The sequence below is a fragment of the Symsagittifera roscoffensis genome, chromosome 4 (assembly GCF_963678635.1).
Source record: "Symsagittifera roscoffensis chromosome 4, txSymRosc1.1, whole genome shotgun sequence".
Lineage (NCBI taxonomy): Eukaryota > Metazoa > Xenacoelomorpha > Acoela > Convolutidae > Symsagittifera > Symsagittifera roscoffensis.
In genome coordinates, this window is record NC_087065.1 from 39,496,560 (window position 1) to 39,512,333 (window position 15,774).

Genomic DNA, 15,774 nt, shown 5'->3' on the forward strand with positions numbered 1-15,774 from the left:
TAGAATATTTTTTACCATCTGAAAGATTTTGTTTTGAGCTCAAAATTATGTTTTTTTTTTGTAGAGTTACTGGGGTTTGAAAATTGCTAATTTGGCAGATTTGGGACTTATAACGCGCGCAAGCATCAATTTAATGCGTCCCAAACTAAATTGTTGGCATTAGTTTAGTCGTTTCAAAATAAAAAAAAGAAGCTTAAAACACCTTTTGTATTTTACTTAGCATGTGGGGATAAAATGAAGAAAAAAGTTTGTGCATTATTTTGTGAATTATTCAGCAAAAAAACTCTGTGTTTGACCTCAAAATGCAGTCAGAAGATTCTGGGCTTTGTCTTGATATACGAGCAGTCCTTTCTCAGTTTCAGTATGTTTTGACAAAACGATTTTGAGATAACCTTATTTCCTCAAGCTGAATTAGTTTCGACAAAGAATTTGCACTTGTTCAATTCTATACATCTAATAAGAATTAAGCGCAAAACAAACGTAGAATTCACTATTTCCCAATTTTGCGCTCTTTGCTGCCCTTTTTCTGCCTACCAAAACAAAAAAAAGGTTTACCCTGAACATGCAATTATATCCACCATGCGCAAGGTTATAATTGTTCATATACAAAAAAAATGATTATTTTTCGTGTAACCAATTAGGATGAATAGAGTAACAAGCAATTCCACAGACTATGAGGACACGCACGAGTTATTTTTAATAGTTTAGTTAATAAACCACCCGCACTCAGTAAAAAGAGAAAATAATCGATAATATTATAATTATAATCGTACTTTTAGCAAAATTATAATTAATTATAAGCGCCAATTTTAGATGCTTAAACGATTTATAATCCATTATAATTTCAACATTTTTGGTGACATTTCAATTAATTATAATCAATTATAATTGATTATAATTTTTCCAAAATCTCTTATAATCTATTATAATAGATTATAATCCTTTTTACTATCAAAATATTATCACAAAAAAAAATCAGTTATAATGGATTATAATTTAGCTATTCTGCATAAAAATACAGTAAGAATTAAATTTAATGTGAGTTTAAGCTATAAGCAGGGGCGGATCTAGGACTTTCTCGGGGGAGGGGGGCGGTTTTTCATAAATTTTGTCGACCTTTTTTCTAAGTTGACCAAACTGATTTTATGAGCACTCGTAACTCACTTCAAAGAGCCCATTTTGATCAAATTTTCTGTGCCGCAGGCAAAATTATGAAAAAAGGTCAAAAAAGGCGTTTTTAGACAATTTTTGGAAAATTTTGATCTAAAAATCGCGTTTTTTTTGGCGCGCTCTCCCCCCAAAAAATTGGCGCCAAAGACGCCTTTGGAAAGTTCTTAGGCTCCGTCACCAAAAATGAATATCTCAAGAGAGTTCAAAGGGGGAAACCCAGCGCCCACCCGTGAAAAGAATTAAAGCGATGACACAACTGTTGAATAAAAATGGATTATAATCCATTATAATGGATTATAATTCAATAAACTTGGAGAAAAAATCTTTTCAAAAAATAATCGATTTTAATCGATTATAAACGATTATAATGATTTTTATTGTTTCGAAAAATAGCAACATTATAATCCATTTTTGATCGATTATAATCAATTCTTTTTGAAATTTATGGAGACTGACAATAAAATTCCATTATAATCTATTATTTTCTCTTTTTACTGAGTGTGGGCACTCTATTTTGCCTCGAAAAAATTATAGCTTTTGAAACACACAGTCCTAATGATTGCTTAAGAACATTTCTCAATTGAGTTTTTTAATCAACAAGGCGAACACAATTTAGGATTGTTGATCATATTTTTTTGTTTTTTTAAGTGTTCAAAGTTTTGCAATTTAAGTTAACAGCGTAAGTGTATAATGGTAACTTCTACGCATCATTTCCGTTTTTTTGCGGCCTGAACTTTGCGCAATTCCTAAGTTCCAGAAATCCGTCAGATTGCATTTTAATGCGACTGTGAAGTGATTTAGTCTTCCGCTATCAGTCGCAAAATCGGCAATTCGAGGCAAATCGTGAGCTGCGTTCGCTGCTTTCAACGGCGAGGCAACTTTTGCCAGCCAGAGAAGTTACCAAAAACTGCTTATTGGCCTTTAACTAAGAGGCAATCACAACAGCGTCTCGTCGTATTGTATTGAAATAATCATCTGTTAGCCGTTTCCCTCGTGAATGAATCGTAGATATATAATGTTTTTGTTTCAAAATTATATAAAACTATAATTGTTTTGCGTTTTTTGTTAGACTGTCAGAAAAGTCAATCAGTAAAAGCGGCTCTGGTAGGGTTGCCCCGGCTGACATTCTTTCACACCGCCTTCAACACCACCCCATCCTCCTCCCTCTCCCCCGCCTCAACATCATCTCCACCTTCGTCGTCGTCCTCTTCCTTCTCTAATAACCCAGCCACCGAGCTCATTCTGCAGGCCCTCAAAGCAGACTCCACTGCGGAGTATGTGTTCATAGCTCTGGGGTCAGAAGCGGCCGTGACTGGAATTTTCAAACAGGTAATGCCTGCACATATATCTTTTAAAAAAGTGGCTGTCAAGTTGTACAATGCGTTGAAAATCTTTCAAAATTATAGTTTAAACTCATTCAAACTTATGCCTGACAATGTGGAAATCTGAATTTTTTTCGCGTCTGAAAACAAGGGCGATTTACAATTTTTTCTAGATAGGAGGGATGCCAATTTTTTTTTTGATAATTCTATGTTTTTTTTTAACTTAACCATTTTTTTTCATAAGGATATCAAAGCATTACAAAGATCCTATATTGCCAGATTTTTTGAGCTGTTTTTAGGCATTCTTGTTGGTGAAAATTGGACAAAAATACACCCCTATAACCCCTTTGGTAATATTTAGTAGTCTTTTTTCATAACAACATATGAGAACTAAATATAATCAACATATAATCATTGGTAGTTTCAAATTTTCGAGAATATTCAAAATATTTTTCAAGTTTGTCGGGCAAAAAGGGTGTCAATTGTAAAATAAAACCAAAGGGGGGATTTGTCTGCCCCTTACTCTGCCAGGTGACCCTGAATTACGCATATTATATATTACAGATACTTTTTGAGATGTTAATCCGGTCGAACTCTGATTTATGCACCAATTAGTGTTCGGCTCAAGCCATAAAGAGCGTTGTGTGGCTCGCTACTATCCTGAAAACTACCCCTGATACCCCATTACTCCACTCCCTAATGGTCACCATCCCTATTAAGTGACCGAAATTTTAAATTAAACTTTAAATTTCATGGAAATTTTTTATGATTTCATTGGAGCAGAACTGAAAAGTAATTGATAGTTTTTATCTAATGTTTTTCAGGCTATCGCTACAGATCTGGTTTCAGGAAGCATCACATGGGTCCTTTCCACACCGGTTAGTTTATTTTCGTTCACACAAATAAGTTTGAACTTAAATGCTAAGTCAAATACTTTTTAACACCTGCAAGGTTCGTCATTTTTGAAAAACTAGTTCCCACGGCAGGAAAAAATCTGGCAAAAGATGCACCCTGAAATAATAGTGATGATATAATGCAATCACATGGAATTGCGACCAATTGAAGAATCAGATATTGGCCAAAGTTGAGAAATGAAATTGGGAAATATTTCAGGCAAAAGTATAAACTGTATTTTTCAAATTTCGAATTTGTAAAATTTTGATCCACCCAGCCGTATTTGGTCGGGTCAAACACCGTGAATTTATAGTAATATCAACCTGAACTGAACTTAAAAACTGAGTCTGAACGTAAAAACCTGAACTGTTTTTTATTTATAGTGTTAGTGTTTCATGTTTTTAGTCTACAAAGGTACTAACTAACTAATAAACAGCTGCCGAATTTCATGACCTGCGAGGCATTATTGATCGTTTCAGTCTGGGGTTGTTCTCATGTCCAAAGAACCGAATGGCTTCAATTTTTCAAACAATCAACATACTTTAAACACTTCAAAACTACCTGGTTTTTCAGCTTAATTCTTTGGCGTTATAAAATTTCGGTTAATTGATATCATTTATGGGGATTCGGTCTTTTGGGCATGAGGAATTCCCCCTTACAGTGTATCTATACAGAAAGCAGCCATTGACCTCTGAGCTCTGCGTCTTATTTTCCAGTCTACTTGCGATAGCGTACTCGCGAGCAAACAATTTTAGTTAAAATCTACCCACTTTTAATTCAGTTATTGCACGTATAGGAGCAAAAAAGCATTTTCTCCCCCTCAATATTTTGTAAGGAATGTTGTACAAGGAGGGGGATCTAATTTTTTTTGTGGGGTGGGAGGGGGATACGTATTATAAACATTTTCCGACCAAATACATTTTCTGAGCTCTGCTTAAACGTCAAAAAGACGGAATTTAGGCAGTTTTTGGGCAGTTTTCCAATGTTTTTGCAATTGTATTTTCTCAATAAATTTGCTCTTTTCAACGAATTTGCTCTTTTCAGCGGTCAAAGGGTACCTTCTTACCTTTGGTACCATTTACGGCATGCATTTTACGCAAGCCGAGGGAATGCATATATTATGAGAAGAACATTGGTCGTCTGTTCTACAATTAAAAACGCTAGCGCATAAAACGAAAGCAGCGGTGAATTTATAATCTATCCCTCAGGAATTCAATCTCCCAACATTCAAAGATTTTTTCGGTTTTTGATACTAATTTAGGATACATACCCGAAATAAATTATATGTTTTTTCAATTGCCGCCTTTGCTTCCAATATGTTCTAGTTTTTAGAGTGGATGGCACAGCCAAAAAACATTCTCCATTTTTTTTACTAAACAGGTTATTTTTAGCTTTTTGGATAAGTTCAAAAATCAATTTGGTCCGCTATAAAACTCAAGTTAGTTGATGCAGGCTTCGACAACCACGTTATAAATCCCCCTCCTACCACCACCACCTCGCAAAAATCTTACATCCACCCTCAACAAACAGTTACTAGAATTATCTAAGAGAGCTCAATTTGCCTGAATTTTTTGAGTTCAGGGCAAAATTAGGTTTGTTTTAATAACTTCGAAGAATAGCTGTTATGAATTGGTCAATCAAATGAAAATAGTTCAAAAAAGGTTGATTTTGAATTTGGACAAAGAGCTCCGCCAAAAGCAATGGAAATTAACTAAGTTTTAGTCACCAACCTTTTTAATTATTTGCCACTTTTCTAGCTGCTCATGTGACGTTGATTCGCCCGCGGGCTTAGCCTTTAGCATGCGTGTCTTTTAGCATAGCGCTAATTGCTTTAGCCAGGTATTCAATTAAACCATCATCCTAATTGTGTCAGTTACCAATAATTTAAAAAGCTTTAGAAATCAAATAGGGTTTGAAGTTCCCTATTCGTCTAAATTAATGTTCGTTTAATTGGAAACCGAAACACAGGCTAGGAAAACAGTCCCTTCGCCTATACTCTTGAGCTTTTTTTGTTTTTCATTCCATTCCCCTCAAGTTCCGGAGAGTTATTGGCAATGAAACTCCTCAAAAACCCGCGTATTGTCAAATCAGAATGACTTTTAAAAGCAAGAATACTGCAAGATTTTGATATGAATATGCTGAAATTTGATTTGTTGAAGCTGCTTTCAACTCCAATAGTTCCAAGGCACTTATTACTAACTCCAAAACAACAGTCGAGCACATATTTTAGAGAATGTTGCATAAAATTCGAATGACGTTTTTCCCCCAGTAATTTTTTACCTGCATGATTAAAGTTTCTGACAACCTTGGTTTTGAAGTTGAAATATTCATGAAGTTCAAAACCGAATTCCATATTGGTATTCAATATTTTAAATCGCAGTATTGGCGTTCGAATTTTTTGCAACTTTCTTTTCGATGTCTGTGTCATGTGACATAACTAGTGTTTTTGTTTCCAGCAAGGACTCAACTTCACCCAGCTGCCTGCGAGGAGCACTTCGGCGACAGTGACTGTGTTGCGCCCTTCTGTTCAGAGGAGCAGCTTCAATGACCTCCCCTCTTCTATCAACTCATTCAACCAGGCACTCGCACTCACCCAGGTAGCAAAAACAGAATCTCAAAACTGTTTTAAAGTCACCCAAAGGCATTTTTTCAGCATTTTTCCTCCCCTACCACCACCTTAGATCACAGTACCGAATGTTACACCTCTGGTTACTTCGTAGTATCAAAATGACTCATCAAGTACAATGTTCAACCTAAAAATGAAATCCTCCCCTCCCTCAAAAATTGTTGATTTAGATCAGATATAATAAAAAGAGTTTATTAATTGCGTAGCTAGGAAAAAGCCTGTCCAAAAATATTTAGCAGCATATATGATTTTGTTTGGAAGAAATTATCACTTGGAGAACTTTTTGGAGGCTAAGAAAAAAATGGGTTTTTTGGGCACGCCTACCATCAAATTTACAGTATATTGGTGACAACAGCTCCTTTGGAAAAAAGGTTAAGAGTTGGTGGATATTGTATAAGCAGTCCCCCTCTCTCTTCATTTCGTTAAACTGCTGTGCCACAAGTTTATTGTATTATAAGGATTTTTGTCCAAGCTCTTAATGAGGTTGCTATTTCAGCGTCCAACTTTGGTTCTTCAGGTGAATGAATTGTAAATTCTGAAATGGTTTGACATCTATTGCAACAGCGCTGTCCGGGCAATCAGCCGATATAGCATAAAATTGAAGTATCGTTAATATTATAAAAAATGGAGAGTCTTAGAAAAACTGTTTCATTGCAAACTCGAATAATCTGCAAAAATATTGAGGCGAAAAAATCCTAGGTAATGCATCAACATTCAATTTAAAGTTAAAGCCAATAGAAATTAATTGTTTCATCGGCTTTTTGACTGCGAACACGCTGTATCGGCATACTTATTATCATACCATTGTAAATGTCCAACTTAACTCGACATAACATAGTCAAATGCATGAATTGAAAAAATTTGGCGTTCAGAAATAATAGTGTCAATTTAGTACGAAGTTATGGAAAATTGGACGACAAAAAGTTTCTTTAGATATGCACAATAGTTTTCAAAAACGCGGGTCTAGTTTCACTAAAAACAAACTATGACTAGTGGCGAGCTTCTAATTCCCTTAAATTTCATGTAATTTTACAAACTTCTAATGGTTAACTCCAATGGCTAAATTTTCTGTTCCCATACTGTAAGTGTAAGATACTAATTTTTTGGTACTCGACTAATTTCCTTGAAAGCACCATGTTGGCAATTATGAAACAAAAGAATCAGATTATTTTCTTACGCTTAACATTTGAATAAGATTGAGATTATCAGTCTGACTTTCAAAAAAGTTACAGAATATTTATACTTGTGTGTTGTGTTGTACAGTTGTTTTTTTTTAAATTCTGACTTTTAATTGAAAAATTTTGAGATAATTTTCAACTCGTTGTACTGAGTTAAAAGTTAAACATATTTTTCGCCTGTGGTTTTTTTGTACAATTATGGGCACATGAAAAATTCCAGTTTTGACAATTTTAAAAACATAACGCGCAATATGTTAAGTTCTTTAAACGACAAAAATTGAATTAATTTCATCGTTAATTTGATCAATCGTTTTTTCCCGATAATTCTAACAATTTTCTGAACTAGAAATTACTTATCCAGTTATAAGGGGCAATCGGAACAGTCAAAGACTGGCAGCGATATACAAACTTATCAGGGCCATAGTTTGTTTTTAAGTTAGTGCTCGGCGTGATTTCTTCTCAAAAAAAACTTACTATACAAAATTGCAGTATATAAAAACTATACAAGACTGCTCGTATCAGGGCGAAGCCCTGAATGTTCCGACCGCCTTTTAAGGTTTTATGGAGCAGTAATAACATTAAAAAATTTAATGTAATTAAAATATATGAAATTTGTTTTCTAAAATTTGAAATTTTTATGAAAATCATCCCCCCACACGCCACTTAAAGTACAAAAAGATAGATTTAGCTCCTTGTAACAAATCAATTATGGCAAATAAGCTTCTTTCAACCAATTTGGAACGATTTTAAGACGGATTAACTCTCCGCTTACGCGTTAATAGCGCAAAATTATCGCGCATTAATTGTCCAAAATTGGCCAAAATGGCAATCTTTAAACCCCCATAACTTTACCAAAAATGATTACAGGTAAAATATCTTTTCAACTTTAAGCTTAAGACAACAATACCTTTTGAATGATATTAAAAAATTCCGTCAAAAATGGCTAGTTAAAAAGTAGAAATTTGTCTGAAGAAAAAAAAACCCACCCCGAGCACAAATACTCCGTTACTTTCATTTCGAAAGTCGGAACAATAAAATTTTAGAATACACTGATCAGAATCTTGTTAAATTAAATCGAATGTTAATGCTTGGGTTAATTTAATTTCAGACAACTTTGTAAGTTGTAATTAAGATAATTTGATCTAACTTTTTAAACATATGAAATTGTTCAGTTCACTGAGCTCAAATATATACCTATTTAAACAGCCCTCAAACTAATCAATAAAAAATGAGAACGTCTATATCAGCAGTTTGCCCAATTCTGATAAAATGGTGTTCGCTTAAATTTTAATTATTTTTTCTATCCAACAAAAATTACACCGTAATGAATTGAGAGAAACTATTTGATTTAGAGCAGCCAACAGCACAAAAAAATTATGTTTCACTCGACATTGCATAGGGGCATCAATTTTTATGAAACCTGTTCGAAACACATGAATAGGTGTGAGCAGTTATGTTTTAGTTTATGAAAAAATATTTATTTAGTTTATTACCCAGCCCAGAAAAATAACCAAAAAAATTGCATGTGGTTCTTAAACAGGGGCACAACAGCTCTTGTGTTGGTCCTTTCCACCGTGGATAAATGGAACCCGTTTTTTTCTTCAGAAAAATATTTCTACTTGCACTACCCCAGCCTGTTTTGCGTGAACGCATTTATTCCAGGAGTAATTTCAAATATACCGAACCAAATTAACATTTTAGACAAAAAGTGTTTAATAATTGCAGTATTTTGCGTTTTCTGTTTGTTTTGCCGACCATTTGAAAAGAACAGAGGAGCTTGTATTCGGCTGTGGTATAGTTTTTTTTTCTTTTTTTGTTTGTCATGCAAATTTAGTTACCACAAATAATCATCGGAATGTGTCGGGTGATATATCCTATAAAAGCCTTTTCCTTTGTGATTCGAACGACATTAAGAGTTTTTGAAAAATATTTTCTCCTTGCTTAGAGAAATTTGCTTAAAATCAAAAACTTCAACAAAAAACTTCTGCAAAAAGTTTTAAAAATTATGAAATTTAAAAAAAAATTATTTTGTGCGATTTTTTTGTTTTTCTTGTGATGTTTCTACAAAAAAAATCCTTTGCAAATGACTTTTTTTACTATGACTGTAGAAAATGCTTAAGGTCTGTTTTTCATTCGGATCTTTTTATCACAACACGCAGAAAAACGACACTGAATTGAAAAAACTTTTATTTTTTATTTTTAAGACTATGGTCGGAATATTCTGTGTTTTTGTACAGTAAAAACCAACTTTGTTTTTCAACTATGTTTAGCCATTAAAAATTGTCTATAAAAAACACGACAATCAACAGAATTTTGATTGATTTGAAGCTTCGAGAAAATTGTTTCCATTACTGTTACAAACGTAAGATTATTGCAGCAGTAATGCTTCAATTCTGCAACGATACTGGAAAAAACTTATTAGTTTCCATATTCTAGTCAGATAAAAACAGTAAATTACTGATTTACTTCCTTATACAGAACTTAAAAATTTCTTAAATTTGTTGTTTTAGTTTGACAGTACTGATTACCTATATGATTTTAACCCGGGAAGCACCAAAAACTTAATTATTTTGCTTCAAATCAAATCCTAAAAAGTTTTCTAATAGACATTGAACTGAAGGTAAAAATACCGCGAGCATTAATGTTTGTTACCCTTTCTATGACAGTTTTTTAAGAAAGTCAGGGCATGCTTTTTACCGGAGAAGAAATCAACAGTACCCGATACTTTAACAGACCAGTTTTAGTTTGTGGTGGAGGATATAATCATTTTGAATACATTTTCGATGGATGATGTTCTTAGATTTTTGAAAATCCATATTCTATTATGTACTTCATATGGTGTCATCTTGGTATATTCAATAAACGGGTTTTTAAGTCTTAGTTCTCGTGCCTTCTATCACAACTTACATGTATACCAGTTTAAGTCAAAATAAATAAAACTGCTACTAGTTGATTAAAAAAACAAATATATTTGAAGAGCTCTATTTTAATTTGATTCGAGGTAAATAGGTCAAAAACAATAGTAAGAGAAAAATTTATCATAACGTTGTTCTTTAGTACTTTTTTTCATTGATTCATTTAACTCAAAATCTGTATAATAAACACAAATAAAAACAATTGAGATCAAGAGTTAAACGCACCAGTAGACGGAAACTAATTAGAAGTTTTAAAATAGTTATTTGCAGCACTGTAAGTTGCAGTTGAAACTCTTAACAATTAGACAAGACTGTCGTTAGTTTTTTGAACTCACTGTACAATTTATTTTAGTCACACTAACCTGTGTAAAATCAGTAATATAATTTCACCTAATAGCCAAAAAAAGCGTATTTGCTATCGAGTTTTGAATCTTCTGACATATGTTGCCTATCTGAAATTATAATTTATCTAAATCAATTGAAAGTATGCTAACCTATCAAAATTCAAAATCAACCAACAAGCTTTTTCAATATAGACTATTCAAATCAAGTCTACTTTACAGGCCTTGGACAAAGACGTTTACGATGCAATGTCTTACGTTGCAACTGCCATTCACACTTTGGGGGACAAAGTTACTCTTCCCCAGAAAAACAACTTCACATGTTGGCCCGCAGACAACAGTCGTGGGGGGTCAGTATCGTCGGGGGGATACAATCCTGGGACATCAGGGGGGCTATATAGCAACTCCCCAAACCAATGGAGTGGCGGAAAACAACTATACAACAATCTGCGAGCGGTAGGAATAACGTTTAATATTGATGAAAATGTATTACCAAGGGAGCTGCAAGTGTTTAAGTTAACATTGATGTACTCCCATTTCAAACGGAAACGGACCTCTAGGTCCAATGATTGTCTTTTGCAAGTTTACTTAAATTCCCACACTGTAACTGCCTGAAAACAAACTATTTTTATTATACTTTTTTGCCAAAGTTGTGAATTAGTTAATAAGCCAAATGATTTTAAGCTTTTAAAAGCCGAGCGCGGTTCCTTAATGGCAAAGAGTTTTTTTTTTCCAGACGCAGGTTGTAATTTTAATTACCTAAACTATCGTGAATTGCTTTTGAAAGTCATGAAATTTTAATGACTTCCCTTTAGAGAGTTCTTCTGCTTCTACTTTATACTTTTTTTTACGTCAGACCCTGGATAACGGCAACTTCGTCCAGACATTCATGGGTCAGTCGGGGTCCAGTTCGAAGCAAGAGCGAGCAGTGCCCATGTTCGACATCTTCACTTTTAATCAGACCTCGTTCCAGTGGAACTCCACGGGAACTTGGACTCCCTCCGAGGGACTGAGAGCAGACGCCTCCGCTTTCTCCAGCTACACGGGACTGCAGGGACGCACGCTACGTATTGTCACTGTTGCCGTAAGTTTTTTCAGTCTTTTTTATACTGTACAAATTTAAAAGATAAATTTTCATCAGCAGAAGGCTCACACTGCGAGTTTTTTCAATGTTGCTTGATAATTTTGGAAATTGTTTTCAACATTCTCTTATGTTTTTTTTTATTTCTCAAATTTTTGACTAACTTTTAATGTAATTTTGATTAAAAGCTTGGTGATTAGAATATTAGAAGCAGATCTTCTTTTTTGTAAGTTTTTCAAAAAAGCGACGTGAGGTTTGTAAACACATCCACCAGCTGTTTTTTCTTCTAGTTCAAAAAATTGGAGTTCAAAAAGCCTACCATTTCAATTTGGCAAATCAAGGTTTTACAGGAAAGTCGGAAACTATTTCGTTAATCTAGGAAAACTCTCCTTTCAGCCCGTTTATATTTTAGGAGAACCCGTTCATGAAGAGGTCAACGGTCGATGGCGGCGGTGCGAACAGTTCAGTGGTATACAGTGGCTTCTGCTACGACCTCCTTCTGGCCATCTCGGAGGCACTGGACTTCCGCTTCGAGATCTACGACGTCCAGGGCTACGGCAAGATGCAGCAGGGGCAGTGGAAGGGAGCCGTGGGCGAAGTAGTAAACAAGGTAAATACAACAATTCAATAATATTATTGTAAGTTTTTTTTTCAACGAGGGCACAATTTGATTATAATTTACCAAATGTATCCAAAAAGTTCCATCTTGAAAGAACATCAAATGGCAATGGCTAGTTAGCTGCCTATCGATTGGTGTCTTTATTGGCCGCAAAAAAAGCTCTATTTTGATAACAATTGATTTTGAAAATAAGTTATAAACTCAAAAATTATTGTTTTTTATTTCCACTAATAACCCTTTAAACAGCGGCTCGATCCCCCACCAACCAAAGGGACCTCCTTTTTTATGATTTTTTGGCATCCATTTTTGCCATCCTTAACACGTCCAATTGCATCCTTAACTAATTGATTTTAATATTTCCACTGATCAGGAAGCGGCTCAAAAATTTCTTAACCAAATTGATTTTCCTTAACCAAAGTGCGGTGAGCTTGCCAGCGGAGGGTAGGAATCTGTATAAAAATTCGAGCCGGTTATCACAGCGAAGAGGCGATGTACGCGTAGCACGACCACCGCCGACCTTAAACCGAGAATGGGCTAAGTTGAAATCGGATAATTGAAGTACGTCTTGTTTTTGAAATTCTAACGTCATTTTATTACAATTACATAATTATTATTTAAGTTCGGATGTTTTGCATAGCGGATGTAGCCAGACCTGCCACTTGTACAGCAATAGAAGATAATGATTTGTTTCAAAAAACATCTATTTTTCGAGTTTCAAAAGTATCAATGTGCAACGATTAGATATCATTCATTTTCCATACAAACCATATATGGATGTGTATAGTTGCGCATTATTTTCTATGGTGAACAACCTATGGTGGGATACTTTTTTTGGATCCACTTAATAATCTGTCCCTTTCAAGAAAGGGGGGAGATAGTTAAGTAGATCAAAATGGTCAATTTTTTGTCCAATCAGAATGTAGCAAAATTAGAATTCTCAATAGAAAGCTCAGTTATATTTTATTGTGATTATTTATGGGGTTGGAGATTCTTAAGTAGGTACCATAGGGGTGAGGGGGGGACATTGTTAAGTAGATCCCGTTTATTTACTGATTGTTGTCGTCTGTACAGCAAGCGGACATGGCCGTAAGTGGCATGACTATCATAGCAGAGAGGGAGAAATACGTGGACTTCTCAGTGAGGTACATGGACTACGGGGTCGGCATCATCCTCTCCAAACCCAAACCCACTTCTGCAAACATACTTGGTGAGTCACCGCTTGTAGGAAATCTGTCTTGAAAGTTTAAAAAAAACACTCAAACTAGTCATTTTGGATTAAAAAAGAATCTACGTACGGCTAAAAAGATATCCTCAAAATAGGGAATAAGTGGGTTTTCCAGAAAATGCAAAAAACGGTTGATCTAAAAATATGTCGACAAAAAAATGCAGCATGGCGCATCTGTGAAAAAAAAAACTGAAAATGACTGTGGTCTAGACTACCTGACACAGTCAGTTAGAAAAAATATCTATAAGAATTCACTTACAGAAACTATAAATAATCCCACCGAACTTGAATTTCTTTTTTTCCAGGCTAAAGGTCTATGTGTTTTTTGAAGGAAACTGTTGCATCATTCAGACGAAGTGTTTTTCTTGAGCAGAAAATTTTTTGACAAACCTGTTTGAAAATTTTGCGCAACGATATGTTGCGACTTTTCATGGCTTTATGTCGCGACTTAACTCGTCTTTAATAGCCAAATAATCAAATGCGCCACACTTATAAGCGATATAGGTCACAGACCTCGTATCGGATTAATGTAAAAAAACCAAGTCATTGAAGAGTTTCTAAGTAATATGGTTAAGTAGTTGTTATTTTCTGTATAACTGAATTTATTTTGCATGTGGCAGGATTCCTGAGTCCCCTGACATACGAGGTGTGGGGTTGCATTCTACTGGCGATTATCTTCGAGGGGGGCGTATTGCTTTTCATCACCAAAGTCAGTCCCTACACTAAGTACACTGCCGCAGAGGCCGAGGAGTCAGACCGGGAGAAGTTCAAGGTCAAGAACTCCTTCTGGTTCACCATGTCATCCGTACTCCAGCAAGGTCAGTCCGGTTCATTCATGTTCTTTTCTCTATGTTGTTTTTTCGCCAATTTTTTTAAGTTGAATTTAAAAAATATATAAACATCTCCTTCAGCCAAGCTTTAAAAAGGCGAGTCAACTTAATTGTCAAATGGTCAAGTGGTCTTTTACTGGCAACTAAAACAACATCATAATTTGAAAAAAAATCTTCAAAACAGTTCCAACTTTTTTCAATCGACGGTATTCAAAGAATGGGAAGGTTTTGAGGGGTTTTGATTCAATAGCGGTCGTTTCAATTTTTCCTTTTGCCAAAATCAGTCTTGCATAATTGCGTTAACACGCGCAAAACATAATATGTAGTTAAATAGTTTCCAGAAATTGTACCGAAAGTCTTGGAACTCCTGGTTTAAACTCCCGAAATCCTGGTTTAAAGTTAGTTGTTTTAGTTGAACAGTAAAAACGAATGTATTTCCATACCAGGTAAAGCAATAACGGATGATTCTTTTGAGGTCAATCAATACCGAACCGATATAATCTAAGACACTATAAATGCCAATATGACTACTTTGCCTCTGAATTCTTGGCATATCTTTCCTTTTATTAACCCAACCACGGTAACTTAAAACTGATAAGTAAATCCACTTAGTATAACCTTATTTCAATGTGTTTCGTTGCAATCATGCAGTAGTCGCTCTGGTGAAGTCGGGTAACTAACTAATCACCTCGTTATTAATTTAGTGTTATTTTATTACCATCTGCCAGTTGTGCCCTTTTTCTGTCCTTACTCTTCGAGTGCAGCCAACAGAAGCTACAATATAACGAAAGATTAAAAAAACAAAAAAGAATTTTTTATCTGATTGAAAAATGAAACCTTCAAATTCAATTTTCCAAGAACAGCAAAAACTGCTTAAAATATCCCAAAAAAATTACTTACATAAAATGTCAATAAAATAACAATTGCGAGAAATTTATAAAAAGTAAAACAATTAACATCGGTTTAGTGCCTCTTCTGTTGATTGCACGACCACTCTATCTCTCTCTTTCTCTCCCTCTCTATCTATCTTTTCATTTCGTTTTCGACCCTCCCCTTTTTCTTTCTCTCTTTTATCACCCCCCTTATACCTTATCGCTTTTCAGTACTATATGATGCCAGACGCGTCCTCTTAGAAGTTACGTAGATATAAAGTCTGCATATATGAATCATGCTTTTTCGGTTGTTGTTTATACTCTATAACGAAAACTCATGAACCTAGTCTTGCCATTTCTGGTGTGCTTTCAACAAAAATCTAGATGCCTCAAAAAAAGACGGTCGTCTCGGGTAAAATCCGAGGGATTCGCGGTTTGGATCTCTTTAGCTATTCCACCTATCCCCTCTGGTACATAGTAACGAATTTCCATCCGTATGAAGAACTTACTCTACGGTTAAGGACATGCAAATTTTGTACATAGGCTTGAATTGTACATAGTTAAAGAAATTCCACGGTTTTTGAGAGAGAGAAAGTTCTTTGTTACCTTTTTCGACTTGAGTGACGCAGAAAAAATAATCGCAAGTTATAGTTAATTATTCCCACATCCAAGTTTAGGCTTAAGAAATCGATTACAACGAA

General features: G+C 34.8%; 1 protein-coding gene across 6 annotated transcripts in view; it reads left to right on the plus strand.

The window, feature by feature from the left end:
* LOC134844158 (glutamate receptor ionotropic, kainate 2-like) overlaps positions 1–15,774 on the plus strand; it is a 114,086-nt gene that overhangs the window by 47,751 nt on the left and 50,561 nt on the right. For 4 of the 6 annotated variants that reach the window (XM_063860702.1, XM_063860701.1, XM_063860700.1 and 1 more), the window contains 10 exons: positions 2,240–2,499; positions 3,317–3,370; positions 5,843–5,983; positions 6,509–6,529; positions 10,669–10,902; positions 11,303–11,530; positions 11,940–12,137; positions 13,218–13,353; positions 13,992–14,189; positions 14,853–14,873. In XM_063860702.1, the coding sequence (XP_063716772.1) occupies positions 2,240–2,499; positions 3,317–3,370; positions 5,843–5,983; positions 6,509–6,529; positions 10,669–10,902; positions 11,303–11,530; positions 11,940–12,137; positions 13,218–13,353; positions 13,992–14,189; positions 14,853–14,873 (1,491 nt within the window). The remainder of the gene's footprint in view (positions 1–2,239; positions 2,500–3,316; positions 3,371–5,842; positions 5,984–6,508; positions 6,530–10,668; positions 10,903–11,302; positions 11,531–11,939; positions 12,138–13,217; positions 13,354–13,991; positions 14,190–14,852; positions 14,874–15,774) is intronic. The other 2 variants (XM_063860704.1, XM_063860703.1) reach the window with 2 other exon arrangements.